We start from the raw sequence: 15252 nt of genomic DNA, 5'->3' as shown, positions 1-15252 counted from the left end.
CACAATGCATTGGAAAAGACCATAATAAATAGGATATATCGCATTCATAACATTGAGGGGCTGCCCCAGTTTCAAGAATGTATAGCCTAACAATGAAAATGACTCGAGAAATGAACATTGAAAACAAATGAAAGCTTCATTTTTTTAATTGTATATATATAAATAATTATATATATTATAGGTGGTCCGGTCCGGGCGGTCCGGGCCGGTCCCATCCACCTAAAACCGAGGATTGGATCGCCCGGTCACCGGTCCCATTTATTGGGATAGGGGACCGAACCGCCCCCCTCAAGGACTGGAACAACCCGCCCGGTCCGGTCCGGTCCGGTCTCGGGCCGGTCCGTGCTGGTCTGGTCCAGTTTGCTCACCCCTACTTACTGTCAAATTTGTGCTCGTTCAACCTTCTTATTTTACATTATGACCAAAAAAAAAAAAAAACCTTCTTATTTTACATGGCAACGTTGTTAGGGACGCCGATCCTAAGTACACACCGTTGAAAGGCAAAGCCGTAGTAATAAAATTGAGATCTCGGTGTGTGCTCGTTCTCGAAAACGATTCGGCGATCGATCGTCGATTTTGATTTGAAGAAGTCGTAGATTTACTTTTGAGTATGTGACTCGTATCCTTTTTTTTTTTTTTGACAATTTATCTTGTTATTTGAATTTTATTTTATTTTGAAGTTGTATGTGATTTATTTGGTTTGCAGTTGCACTGAGTTATTTCCTCTTTATTTTTCGAAAAAAAAAAAAGCGATAGTATAGGTGGGGTTTCTCGAGTACCTACCCTAGGAGAAAAAGAGGCAAAGGATGAAATGGAGGAAGGGTTGTTTGTAATAAGGACTTCATGTAAGAGACGGCCGCCTCAACCCCGATCGACGTGTAGGCTTGCATGAAATTGTCAAGGCGGGTTAGTTTCGTCATTTCTTGCTAAGGCGACGACAATAAGAAAGAAGGAAGCTCAAGCAAGGAATTACACGAACGGCCGTTTCACTTTCACACTGGTTTTAGAGAGAGAGAGAGAGAGAGAGAGAGAGAGAGAGAGAAGGCTTTGTCTGAAAACTTAGTCGCAGGTGAAGAAAGTCGTCTGCTTCTTTTGTAGAGAGAGAGAGAGTCTTGTCCTTTCTCTCTCTGCATTCAATTCCGAGTCTTGCATTTTTTTTCCCCCTCATCTTTATTATCTGCAACAAAATCCACCGACCCATCTCTCTTTCCCTCTTTCTCGAGCCGGGAACTGTGGGCATGATCTCGGAGAAGGAGGAACGGAAGGTCCTCTCGCCATCAATGGGAAGTTCTCATCGGCTCGGTTCTTGAAAGACTTACTGCTGACAAAGCTCCCCTTCTTTGTCAAGAGTTGGGAGTTCCATCAGTTTCATGGCCACTAATAAGGAAATCACCACCCAACTCCTCCACCACCACCACCAGCAACAACAGCTTCAGCATCAGATGCCCTTCGGAACGATGCAGTCCAAGCCATCATCGTCTTCCTCCGTCCCCCAGAATTTCGTGTAACTTGTCTCAATCATTCCACTGTCTTTTCGTTTCCTGTTTCAGGAAAAAAGGAGGGAATCTTTCGCTTCTTCCCTTTTCTTTTTCGTGTAGAATCTCGTGGCCTGAAGCACGTCTCGATCTCTCTTTCTCTCCTTATATGTGTATGTATCATCATCGATCGACGATATTGATAGCTTTTTTCCTACTGTTTTTTTTTTATTTGTGGCTTTATTTCAATCAGAGGCAAAGAAAATAATGGAGCTTATGACTTGGGAGAGCTGGATCAAGCACTATTTCTGTATCTCGACGGTGGACAAGAGACGCCGAGCGTTCATCATCATCAAGATCAAAGGCGTGAGTCTCTCCCTCTGTGTCTTGTTCGTTTTATATTCGTGTTTTCTCGACATCTATGAAGCTTTTGTGCCTGATCTTGTCTATCTTGCTATATATTTTATGCTTCTGTTGGAAAAATTTCATGTCGCAAAGTTTCCTCAATTTTGATTAACATGAAAGGCGTATGGAGAATCCGAAATTGGAACCGTCTCTACTTTATTTTTTGCTCTTTGACTTTGGAGATATGAATGAAGAACTTCAGTGCTTTATTAATAAATTGTCTTGCATATTTTATCGCATTCTTCGGATGTTTCGTTTCTTCTTTTGCTCTAAAGGTCGGACCGTGATATGCAGCAAACTCAAGATCGCGATTTTTTTTCTTCCCTTTTTCTTTTTTAATACGGCAAATCGTGAGCATCATGTTTATAATTACTCTCTTTTTGTTAGAATTAATGACTATTGCCTATAATTGCGTTCATGGAAACAGAAAACACCGGGATGATGAGACCTCCAACACTGAACATTTTCCCTTCTCAACCTATGCACGTAGAGCCATCTGCCAAGGTACAAAAGTTTCTATATGTTAATGTCTGACTGGAAATTAGTTTATCATCAGAATGACTTATGTTGATGTTAATTCAGTAATGGGTTTAGTAGTGAAGTACCTTTTCTTAATGCGGTAGGTCAATGCTGGAATAGTTTCTCCTTCTACAAGTGTTCCCAGAAGACAATTGGAGCATTCAATGGAGTTAGGTGACCCAAAAAATGATGTCTCAACTGGTCCTGAGACAGCTAAACCCATCAAGGTAATATAATAAGCAATTAGAGAATACCTAAGCAGTTTTTTGGGGGTATCGTAGTCCGGTTGTAGCATTGCCATCACAAAAGAATCGAATGAACTCCGCTCACGCAATTGATCTTGCTTATGTGATCTTTTATATATTCGTTGCAGCGTGAAGGTAATCGAAAAGGATCGACGTCGGGTTCTTCGGAGCTTGAAGGACCTAAAACTCCAGATCCTAAGGTCTGAATAATCCCTTTTCCTGCTCTAATTTTCAGTAACATTTCTCTGTCTTTCTTTCTTCTTCTTTTGTTTAACATTTAACAAAATGGTAATGATCAAGCGGGGAATGATGACTAACACTTCAAAACGATGTCATGCTCAAATGACATGCAGACATTGAGAAGACTTGCTCAGAATAGAGAGGCAGCGAGGAAGAGCAGGCTTAGGAAGAAGGTCAATCATATTTAAATCCTTTCACCTGCATTATATTATTGCTATGTTCAAACAAATCACATTTCATAAGAAAAACTGCTCCCCAAAATGCTTGCTAATAAAGATTTTCTAGCTATTTTAGCATTTCTTTTTTCTTTCGCAACACAGGCTTATGTTCAGCAGCTGGAAACCAGCAGGATGAGACTAAATGAGCTGGAGCAAGAGATACATAGAGCAAGAGCTCAAGTGAGGGAGACATTAATCACACTGTTTATCTACCTGTTCTATTTATGTTGTTATAGCAACATTGGTCTCCCTTGTCGTTCTTCTTTTTGGTCCCTTGAGATCGAAACTATGAATGTTTAGATACTAGGGTTTCTTTTTGTTTCAGGGCATGTTTCTTGGAGGAGCAGCTGCGGGAGGAGATCAAGGTCTTCCCGTTGGAGGAAGCAACATCAGCTCAGGTAGTTTAGTTCATCACAATCAATCATGGCCAAATAAAGAAAGTTTTCCAAAAAAAGAAGAAGAAGTCATTATTACATGAATTTTCTTGAAGAAAGAGGGACTTTATTTTAACTTTAAGAAACATCTGAAAAGAAGTTCATCATGATTGCACGACATTGGACGTTTAATTATTTAAATGCGAATGATTCCGAATGCTTAGTACTCACCAAAGGTCTATTTTACAAATGTACCTACACCAAAGGCCATAAGTTAGGATATTTGAATCCGTATATGTTTCTTAAGGATTTAACATATTTCCTAACCCTCCAAACTTAACAGATTTCTTCATTAAAGAATCTGCATATAATGTTTCTTAACACCAACATACTAACTGTCCAGAATCATTGTCCAAATAACAATAGCTTGATCAATAGGTTAAATAAATTGTCAAGAGAGTAGGGTATTAGTTGCTTTAACCTAATATCGGTAAAAAAAAGAAGTTTCTAATCATTATTGCATCATCGTAACAAGATTCCTGTCTCAACTGATTGTACACCAGCTTCGTAAGGACAGATACAAGCTAAGGTAATCCATTGTAGACCAGAATAAACCTTTCAAAGCTTGAATCAGACATGTTTCTCGTTCTACAGTTGACGGTGTACTGTTGTCATGTCGATACGCATGCAAATATTGCCTCCTCTTCATGCAACGCTAAACGTACAGATGGCTTTTCGTTCGACAGAGGCCGCGGCGGTGTTCGACATCGAGTACGCGAGGTGGTTGGAGGAGCACCACCGCCGCACGTGCGAGCTCCAGGCGGCAGTCCAAGAGCATTTGCCGGAGAGCGACCTCAGGTTGTTTGTGGACAACTGTGTGGCTCACTTCGATGAGGCGATGAACCTGAGGGCCATGCTAGCCAAATCTGACGTATTTCATCTGGTGTCTGGCATGTGGATGACTCCGACCGAGCGGTGCTTCATGTGGATCGGCGGATTCCGTCCCTCTGAGCTCATCAAGGTAAACATTTGATGTGCTGCAAATAAGATACAACATAGAAACCCTAAAAAATCCTAATACAAACCAGAAAATTGTACAAGACGGTTCTCCCGACCACGTTTAGTAATATGGATAATGATTAAATTGTCCCTAGCTACATTGTGAACGGATGTAAAAAAAAAAAAAATTATCATCCTCAGCGGCTTCCTTGGGAAAGTATGGTTTTCGTTCTTAATACTAGAATGCAGCACATTTTTACTCGATTTTGTATCCCGGACAATTTTTCATTCTAGGTCATCAAAACAAATCTATGGAAAATGACACAAATAGTGTTTAAACTATGTCTCAATGCGCAATATCATCAATGTTTTTCGTCCAATGTGATCCTTGAACTATTTATAAATGTTCAATTTAGTTCCTAAACTTTCCGTTTGTTCAATCCAGTCTCTTAATTTTCCATATAAAAATTCATAATTACACTATTGCCCAAATATTATGATATTTTTTCATTTCAATCAATTTCCTAAATCAACAAAAAAATATACTATTTTTTTCATTACGTTTTTAGTATTTATAATTAGTATTATAGTTTTATTAAAGTGAATTTTAGCTTAAGATCTTTGCAGTAGTAAAAATACAACATCATTTAGAGTTATGACGGATTCATATTCCTTTTAGTTTAGAATATTCAATTACAATATAATTAATCTACCGATTCTTCGTACTTATGTTACTCTAAATCTTGTTTCTAATTTTTTAGGTAGACAAAATTGTCAAGTTTTTGTTTCCCGTTTTCTTAATCAAATTTAGCTAAAATCTGTAAATAGAAAATTAAATTAACAGGCTACCAGCCCAATACAACTCTAAATAAGATTCTACTTCACTACTATAGGGGTTATAAGCTAAAAAATACATAGTAGGAACTATGATAACATCTATAAATACCAAATAGGTACTAGAAAGATAGTTTTTTTTTTATATATATAGGAAATGGATTGAAACGAAAAGATATTATAATATATGAGAAACGGTTAGTTAATTATAGAATCTTGCGAATACTAAAGAATGGCTAATTTGACTTTGTTATAGAAAGTTGAGGGACGAGATTGAACATATTAGAAGTTTTCAGACTAAATTGAACATGTAAGAATAGTTCGAGGATCATACTAAACGAATTAAAAGTTCAAGGAAGATATTACAAATCGAATCAAACTTTAGGGACTCTTTGTGTCATTTTTCAAAATATAGCAAGTCATGTCCTAAGTGTTAGGATTGGATAATTTCTTCCCTACACTAAAACACTTAGTTATACGAACATATCTTACCGGACATCATCTTGGGGACGACAATGTAATATGAGATTAGTGGGTAATGGATGATGAAAGTGATGATCTTTAGGATGATGTTTAGACCTGTTTCTGCGCGGCTTGTGGCAGATGGTGTTCAGTCACATCGAGCCATTGACGGAGCAGCAGGTGATGGGGATCTGCGGTTTGCAGCAGTCGACGCAGGAGGCGGAGGAGGTGCTGACTCAAGGGCTGGAGGCACTGAATCACTCCCTCTCGGACACCATTGCTTCTGATCCGCTAACTTCTCCACCCAACATGGCCAACTTCATGGGCCACATGGCTGTTGCCATCAACAAGCTCTCGGCTCTCGAAAGTTTTGTTAGGCAGGTAAGTGCAGCATTGCTTGATTTCATTCATCTCCAAAACTGCTCCTTTTTTTTTTTTTTTGGTTTCGCCGATAGAAATATGAGAAAATGACACAAATGGTACATGAACTTTAGTTCAATGTGGTCCGTGGATTTTTGGCACATGTTTAACTCAGTCCTTAAACGTGAAAATTGTCAAAAAAGTTCTAAACCTTTCACACTCTTGCCAATTCAATCATAAACCTTTTCAATTTGTACCGATTCAGTCCTATTCGCCGAAAATCGTTGACGTGGACGTTGGTGACAATTTTTATTTAAAAAACTCAATTTTTTTTTTGGGTTTGTTGACTTTAAGGCCGGCGACCCCTCGCGGATTAGGGCTGGCAGGGGATGCTGGCTTCCGGGCAAGAACCGGTAGGTGTCGCCAGCACTTGGACAAGAGTCGGCGGGGGCCGGCAACCCCACGGGTCCCCTGTACAAGGGCTGCAAACCCCTCGCGGCTGAAGGCGAGGGGTCGCGACCTCGCCCTAGCAGGCCATAGCAAGGGCGGCGCGGCCCTCACCGTGGCCGGATCCGGGTCGGTAGGGGTTGCCATGGCTAGATCCGGCCACGGCGAGGGCGAGGGTCGCGACCCCTCGCCTTCAGCCTTAAGGGGTTTGCGACCCTTGCCTAGGGACTCGCAGGGGTCGTTGGCCCCCGCCAGCTTTCGCCTAGGGGCCGACAACCCCTGTTGGCCTTAATCTGGCGAGGGTCGCCGGCCTTGAAGCCAACAAGGTAAAAATAGAAAAAAAAAAGATTTTTTCAAATAAAAATTATTAAATATTATTCTTGTCGGCGTCGACATTACTACTTAGAACGGTTGGCGTCCACGTCGGCGATTTTCGGTGAGTAGAACTGAATCGGCACAAAGTGAAAAGGTTTAGGATTGAATTGGCAAAAGTGTGAAAGATTTATGATTTTTTTGACAATTTTTCCATCCCTAAATGAAAATATTCAATGGAAGGACAACTTTGAACATTTTCATATAATTTAAGGACTAAATTGAACATGTACTAAAGTTCAGCAATCACATTGAATAAATTAAAAGTTCAAGGACTACATTTATATTGGGCCACAATTTAGGGACCATATTGAATAAATTAAAAATTTGAAAACCATATTGCACATTTGGCAAAAGTTTAGAGATCATCTGCGTCATTTTTCCTAGAAATATTTATATGCGAGTGGGACCATGGTGTCCGGCTTGATTGAATAGGTTGGGCCTAATTTGTTGGCCAACTTCTTGTTGCAAGCGAATAGTGGTGTTTTCGTCATCTTTCGGTCTTTCCGTCGCTGAATTAAGGATCGAGCATACTGCCATTGGCAGAATAGTGGTGTGAGAACTAGATAGGCAATTCACGATACGTTTGGAGGATCAATAGTAGTTGCCGTCACACTTGAGATTCATTCGGGAAACTCATGGCCCAAGAGGACACGTCTAGCAAAATCTCAGTACGTTTTACCATAAGCTTTCTCCAGGTAAGTTGCAGTAGCCATGTAAGCCTTTCTGCCTGTAAGGTTCTACCTTATGTGGAGGAGGTCTTTGACAATGGTCGCATTGTTTATGAGTGCATCTCCTAGGAATAAAACTAGCTTCAAAAGGGGTTGATCCAGTCATTGAGAAAGGTCTGAGCTTGCTGGCAAGTTAATTTTCTTATCGCTACAAAAACTGATCTATAGTCTCAGGGTCTCGACAGTTCGGGATTAGAACTAAGAAGCTGTCATCAAGGTGGAAAGGGTTATTAGAGATGCAAGATTGCAGAAAGAGCTTCTAACAACAATCTAGTACTTTAGCAGAAGGCAACATGAATACCGCCAGCTCCTGTGGCGTGATAAGGTTTCGAACTCCGTAAGGCATCTGATGATGCGCGAATCCACAAGGGGCCTTAGACGGGGTTGATCTCTATGTAGAAAGAATGTGCATGCCAAGGACGAGGACCACCACCTAGATTTCGCGTAGGAAGACCTTCCTATGCTTAAGTACTAGTTACAGAAGAAACAGACGATAGAGAGAACAGAAAGAGAGTGCAGGAGTGGGAAACTTCTAGATCTCAATTGTATGGAAGTTGGTTACCAGACTGTGATTCTTCTCAGCAGTAGACAGATCCCTTGGAAGAGGGTTGACTTCTTTAGGAAGAGCTTTTTGAATGCCCCAAATCACTCCTAATATTTATCAATGAATGGAATAATGCTCGATGCACGGGCTCAATTATTCTTCATTGAAAGGTTGAAATCTTTCGCCCTGAGCAATCTTCTTTTGGCAAACTTACAGTATCTATGTCATATCTAGTGGCAAATCCTTGCTTCTTGTGAGTAAAACACTGTCCAGGAGCTTAATTGAGGTGAAAAATCAGATCTCAGTATAGATTCAGAGCAACTACGCCTTGCATTTTGCCGAGTTTGATACCATCGAAGGCGAAAGGGCGGAAATAGAGCTTTCTTCTGTCAAAATGAAGCTAAAGGGGTTGTCTTTATAATGCTTCTCGGGCAGATATTTGCCTACCATTGCCTTTAATACCTATTTGCAGAGTCAATCTTGTAGCAGAGTGACATATGATCCTTATCAAGTATGAAAGACTTGGTTCAGACCCACCATAACCATCAGAATGTGTCTATAACATCTTATATTGGCCCTTTGTCTTCTTTTTCACTTTTGTTTGCTTTAGAGAACTTCAATTTTTTAAGACTTGCAAGTAATTGCAGATACATGTTTGCCAAATTATTTAGAATGTCGTTAATTTTGCAGGCAGATAACTTGAGACACCAGACAATTTGCCAATTGCATCAACTCCTCACGGCACGCCAAGCAGCTAAGTGCTTCTTGGCCATTGCTGAATACTTTCATCGCCTCCGGACACTCAGCTCCCTCTGGTTGTCACGCCCTCGACAACAAGATTAACCATCAATCTTAACATCTATGACTCTCTCTCTCTCTCTCTCTTCTCGATTGTCAAACTTTTGATGGCACCAGCATATGTTTTTTTCTTCTTTCCTTTTCTCTTTTTGCATAGAGATGTATAGACAGATAGAAACAGAGAGTTTAAAGCTAGAATATTATGCATCTCTCTCTCTCTCTCTCTCTCTCTCTCTCTCTCTCTCTCTCTCTCTCTCTCTCTAGCTAGAAGTCTTGAGGATTGACTGTGACAAAATGCATACGAAGTTACTTGATTAAGCAAGGGATAGACTAGTTCACAAATTTAAGACAAGACGATATGGCAAACAATGAGCGAGCACTTAAACAAGTGGAACCTATCTAAATAGCTGTGTCACCTTTTAAACAAATTTTGCAATCAAATTTAGTATCTCTAAGAATTTTTTTTTTTTAGAGAGATTTTTATCTCCAGCATTTTCCACCAAGAATGAGGTTACTTCCCTAATGCACATGTGACCAATAAGACTGACCATAATAACTCATAGAACCGAGCAGTAGCACTATCAGGAGCAGAACCACCAAATGGACCAACATTTATGCTACAGATTGATCGAATAGAAGAATGCAAATACAAGTGTCAGCGCCGAACTTAGTCTAGTTCGAGAGAAACGAAAAAAAGAATGAGTATTCACAAATTACCGATCCATTTCCCCAACCTCAAGGGGAAGTCTTCAGGTATCATCTAATTTACAAGTTCAGTGACAGTTTGAGCCAATGAAGGCCGCACGAAGAGTAAAATGTAAGTACAGTCCCCCAGCTCTCCAGGGCAGATATCCAAGTGTCACAAGGGATTCTCCTTCCACTGTAACCGATTCAACCCATCGACAATTGCCTTGCGGAACTCGCCATTGTGGAGAAGGAAGGATGAGACATGGCCACCAGTCACCCATCTCACTTCTGAACCTGGCCAAGCCTTTTGGAGATGCAGTACTGAATTTTTAGGTATGTAGCCGTCATCCTGAAAACAGGTAGCAATGCTATATGAGATGACTGGAACAATTGAATAGTTAGGCAAAACTACATGAAAAAGGATACATAGAGAGGCAAAAGACCACACTCAAGAGAAGTCACGTTACCGAGTCTTCAGATAACAATGACACGAGATTATACAGTTTTGCGAGTATAAATACAACCATCGGAGACTTCTAAATACCGATGCATAGAAACTTCTTGGTGGTACAAAAGATGAAAATCTAGCTACACCAGCCCACAAAACTACATTTCAAAATAAGAAGCATAACAGTAATATTTTGCAACATGGAAAGAACACCCTGAGGCCATAAAACTCATGAAGCTTTGTGTTGTATAGGCGGATAATAATTAAAGCACCAAATAAAAAGTAAATGGCAGAGGTGGGGGGCCAATTAAAAATCTAGGTTCTTATCATGTATTAACAAGCAGAATCTTCGCTCCACCAGCATAGTATGCAAATATGCACTAGGATGAAAGAATCAGGAAAAGGGACCAGCAAACCTCTGAGGACCAAGAGAATTGAAGTTTACTGTTTGCTATCTATTCACATTCCAGTCCCAATCTAGCACTTACAGTTGCAGCCACAAATATCACAGCATTTGGATTTTTGGGAATTGGAAACCGTGTGACATCTGTGAGAGAAAGTACATTTCGCATCCTTTCTCTCACTTCCTCAAGAGTCATTGCAGCTGTTTGTGCTGCAAGATCCTCTCTCAGTACCTCCCATGCAGTTCCATGCTTTAATATCCCATCACAAAATGCCACAACAGCTGAATGTGGGGAAAGAAAAGGAAGGGTTGCAACTGGGGTAGGGTGCAGTGAACCCACCATTGCAGCATGAACTCCACCTAAATAAATTTTGAGAAGAAAGGATGATCAAACTGCAGATATGACTCCAGGAAACTGAAACTAAACATTGCTATGAAATATTCAGCGGTGGCCCAAAGCAGCTTCAATCATTTCACTTGTGAAAAGCAACAGAAAGGTGAAAAACATAACTGATAGAACTACATCAAAGCTCCACTAGAACTCTTATATTAATATCACAATATTACAGAAATCATATCTTACCCATGCTAAGGCCACAAACTCCCATCTTGCCAAAACCTTCCTCATTTTCTAACCAGTACAATAGACTGCGGGCTTCTTCAATAGTCACTCTTCCTAACAAGAGAAGGTCGCTCACACACAAGAGTTTTGCACCATACTGCAGCATAGGACGTCTTTGTCCATAGAAGGGACTGCAGTAAATTTTTTTGCGCCCTGGATTAGCTTAACAAGCTACTTGAAAGGGGTTTTACAGCAGCTGTAAATGATTTAGAGTGAACCTCTCAAGCACCATGGTGGCAATATTCTCCTTCAGTAATGGTCCACCTAGACGCAATCTCCTTTCAAAAGTGTGATCTCCAGTTCCTGCAGAATGTTTTCAAGTTGCCAAAAAATGAATCATTATTATACCACAAAATGTTGATTACCTTGATAATTATAAATGACTGGATAACCCTAGTATAATAAAACCAATGAAGTCATTGCTGACTTGTCCGATGTCAAAAGAAGGCCAACTTGATAGATTTATCCTAAATAAATGTGCTTGGCATTTCAAGTGGTTCACCGATATAAGGCCAGGACATAAGAAAAAGAAGAAGCAATCAATGGCAAAAATTTGTACAGTGAGTGCTGGGATTCATACACAACCACAACATCAAAATATTAACTTCCAAGTGCCTGAAAATGTAAACTAAAGGAATATTTATGGCAAGTAATATGGTAAATTATCCACCATCCACCACGTGGATATTGCTTCTAGATCCGTAATAAGTGAGACCAAGCTGAAACTAGAAAACGACATCCTTTTTATCTAAGAAAAACCTCTATTGTGACTTTTCATTTGTTACCCTCTATAGAACTCTTAATCAAGATCATAACTATAATATCTAACAGAACGAACATCTGAACTATACACGTTGATATCCTCCCAGTAGGACAAATCATATTCCGACACCCATGACGCTTAAAAGGAAAACATCTAAAACTAGACGCAGTCTGATATGAGCTCTCCACAATGCATAAGTGCTTCATTTAGTTAGTACAAACTCACTGCCTTTTCCTAGTCCTGTTTTTGTCAAGCCAAACAGGATAATTCACAATGCAGGCTCTCAGCTACTCAACATTCACATTATATTCAGCCAGAACTTTGTCATGCTGGCATTGCAACTATGAACAAATCAATAAAACCACCTCCTAAATGTACCAAGTATTTCATAAAAAAAAAAAAAATTTTTTTACCAAAGGCCACAAAAACATATGTTTGCCATACCTGCAAGATGGATCACACAGGCTATTTTTTCGGGTGGCACCAATTTCGGGGCAAGGAAAGCGACTCGAGCGCTATGACTCTCGGGAGGCAATGCATTCAAGAGCTCCTCATCACAAGGAGTGCGAAAAATGCCTTCTCTCAAGCAAGCCGTCCTCGTTTCCCAAACAGTCCTCCAGATGGGTTGGATCAAGCAGGGAGGCCAGTTTTGGCCCGCCGCGTCAGGGAACAGCTGGTTGATCATCCTCTCCAGCAATTCAAGCTTCGAACCGCCCCATCCTCTGGAGAAGAAGGGCGGGGTTATCTTCGCCCGGTGCATGAACGCACCGTATACATGGTCCAGCACGAAATGGAGCATTCCCAGATTCACAGTCACCATCGTCGCAATCCACAAAAGTCCTCGCAATTGGAAAAACAAAAAAATGGAATCTTGATCTTATTTCGTGAATGCGCGCCCGCTATCGAGAAGCTACCCATAAATCCATGAATAGATCCACAAGTACCCGAACGAGAATGAATTGGAAAAAAAATCCGAAGCTCCGCGAATGTAATCCGGTTTCTATAATTCGCGCGGAGACAAATATCACACTCGAAGCAAAAGAACGAACGGGAAATCCACAAGATTATTCACAGAGATTGGAAATCGTTCTATGAACAGCTGTGAAGAGAACCTCTCGGGCTCGCACAAATGCAGCAACGAACTCGAAGACTCTGCGGGTTGGGATGATGGGGAATCATGAATCTTCATGAATTGACGGGAGTCGCCATCGGCACTGGAAGAGGGTATGCAGGGGATTTCACGACGAGAAATGGGTCGGATTCGACGGAGGAAGATTCGCTTGCGAGAGCATCGAGGTCGGGTCAGATTGGTTGTGTGTGACAGAGAGAGAGAGCGCACCAGACGTATCAACAAAACCAAAACAACGGGCAGACAGAGGAGAGAGGAGAGAGAATGATCTGTCCGATGACACGGTGGAGTGGGGACCCACGTGCGCATCCTGCCACCTCAGCGACTTGATAACCAAAAGGAGAAAAAAGAGCAAATTCAATTGAGATTCAGCAGATTCAGCTAGAGGTGGCCAAATGGACCCGTGGGCCCGGAATCGGCCCGTTGACCGGGCCCATGATTCCAACCTGGAACAGGAACCGGCCCTTAAGGGCGGGTTCCGGTTTGTAAATTGTTGAAATCGGCCCGGAATTGCCGGTTCCGGGCCGGTTTAAAAAAAAAAAAAAAGGAAGTAGGTTTGGTGAAAAGAGCAATTGAGTCTTGGAACCGCCGGTTCCGAACCGGAACCGGCTCGGAACCGCCGGTTTCGTCGAACCGGCCAACTCTAGATTTAGCACCCAAAAAAAAAAAAAATTAAGATTGAATATTAATAGATTTCTAATATTCGAAAAGGTTGTCCTAGGAGAACGACAACACCCCTAGATAGGTTATTTCTCTCTTATCCAATGTTTGGTTCGGCATTTGAATACGCTATATTTGAATATGCTATATGTTTCGAATCTTTAAAAGTCCTAATGCGTTAAATCCAAATATGATTTCTATTAACTAAGAAGAAAATAAGATAATAAATGGAAGGACTTTAACTTCTTCACAAATTGTGACCGCTATCACAATCACGTTAGTTAAAGGAGGATGATGATTGCTGCTATGGAGTGTTGTAATTGTTCTAATTACTGGCGCTGGCCTGGAATTCCTCTCTGTTGGCATAGCAGTAAGAACCTTATGATGATCGCATGTACATGGTGACCGCCGTGAGATGGTGCTTATTTGGCGTGGAGAACGCTATCGTCACATCACCAGTCGAAGCTCGAGCCCCATGATCCAATAACTCATCGGTACAATGTAAGAGTCGTTTTAGTTTTAAGAGCTAAAGCCCAACCCCGTACAAACCAACCTTAGCATTTGAGTTTGGCAATGCTTTGACTTTGCCAAGTCCTTTGGATTCACAGTGATTTCATTCAAAACAAATAGTATTCGACAATCACAATATGAAATAAGCATTAGAAAGCATCTTTTAATATAATAGGAATTTTTTTTTGTGAGGCTGTTACGATTGTCACGGTAATCTTACACACTCATAATTAGATTATGGACACGTGAAAGAATTTGGTTATCAATTTGATTCGAAGACACATGTCGCTAACCCAATTATAAAATGTGTAAGTTTTTTGTTATAGTAGCATTGGGCCTTACAACTAGGGCTGTCAAAATAGGTCACTAATCTATGTTTTAACCCATATGTATTAAAATTGGTGAGAGATGGGTTAGCTCAAATTTGTTGTATGTGCTATAATGGGTTATGTAAAGAAAAGTCCAAAATAAATGGGTTTAAATTGTGCCCGTAGTGAAACTCACATTCAGCCCATATGACCAAAAGAGTAAAGTTGAAAAAAATAAAAATAAAAAACAAGTCTAGCCTATCCTCTTCGCTAATCTCCTCTCTCTCTCTCCCACTTCAATTCCAACCATCCTAACTCACCGTCGCCGCCCACCTACTCTCCCTCCTCTCCTCTCCTCTCCTCATCGACCAGGCCAACGTTGTCTTCCTCAAGTAAGCGACTCCCTCCACCCTTCCTCTCCATGCACAGCATCTCCCATGGCGATTCTCTAGGTCATTCTCTCCCTCTCCGACACCACATGCCCAGACACCGTCGCCTTCAACGGCCTTTTTCTGGCTTCGCTTCTTTCGTTGCCAGAATCCACCCTCCCCCTTTTTGACGAGTTGAGGCTTTTGGGTCTCAGTCCTGACGTGTACACCTTCTATTTACACTAAAATGTGACCAACTTTTGGTTATTATCGACAAGTGATAGATTTAGTCGACATGGGCAGAGTTTGATGATAATAATTACCAATATCT

At 40.9% G+C, this 15252-nt stretch overlaps 2 protein-coding genes across 3 annotated transcripts; one reads left to right on the top strand and one right to left on the bottom strand.

The window, feature by feature from the left end:
* The first annotated feature begins 1029 nt into the window (after positions 1 to 1029).
* Positions 1030 to 9240, top strand: LOC115729666 (bZIP transcription factor TGA10-like). 2 transcript variants are annotated; one of them, XM_030660286.2, is made up of 11 exons: positions 1030 to 1504; positions 1729 to 1841; positions 2308 to 2384; positions 2504 to 2626; positions 2773 to 2844; positions 2998 to 3057; positions 3205 to 3282; positions 3428 to 3500; positions 4223 to 4497; positions 5913 to 6152; positions 8916 to 9240. In XM_030660286.2, the coding sequence occupies exons 1-11, from the start codon at positions 1371 to 1373 to the stop codon at positions 9066 to 9068; spliced, it is 1398 nt and encodes a 465-aa protein (XP_030516146.1). In that variant the 5' UTR covers positions 1030 to 1370; the 3' UTR covers positions 9069 to 9240. The 2 variants fall into 2 exon arrangements, with proteins under 2 accessions (XP_030516146.1, XP_048138664.1); XM_048282707.1 differs by lacking the exon at positions 2504 to 2626.
* A 340-nt stretch (positions 9241 to 9580) lies between these two features.
* Positions 9581 to 13327, bottom strand: LOC115737788 (protein ABHD18). Its single transcript, XM_030670136.2, has 5 exons — positions 12391 to 13327; positions 11402 to 11486; positions 11145 to 11314; positions 10647 to 10921; positions 9581 to 10059 (listed from the first exon to the last, which is right to left on the bottom strand). The coding sequence occupies exons 1-5, from the start codon at positions 12764 to 12766 to the stop codon at positions 9883 to 9885; spliced, it is 1083 nt and encodes a 360-aa protein (XP_030525996.1). The 5' UTR covers positions 12767 to 13327; the 3' UTR covers positions 9581 to 9882.
* Between the last annotated feature and the right edge of the window lie 1925 nt (positions 13328 to 15252).

This window comes from Rhodamnia argentea, chromosome 7, assembly GCF_020921035.1.
Source record: "Rhodamnia argentea isolate NSW1041297 chromosome 7, ASM2092103v1, whole genome shotgun sequence".
Lineage (NCBI taxonomy): Eukaryota > Viridiplantae > Streptophyta > Magnoliopsida > Myrtales > Myrtaceae > Rhodamnia > Rhodamnia argentea.
The sequence above is the reverse complement of the archived record's forward strand: the minus strand, read 5'-3'. Positions and strand labels throughout refer to the sequence as shown.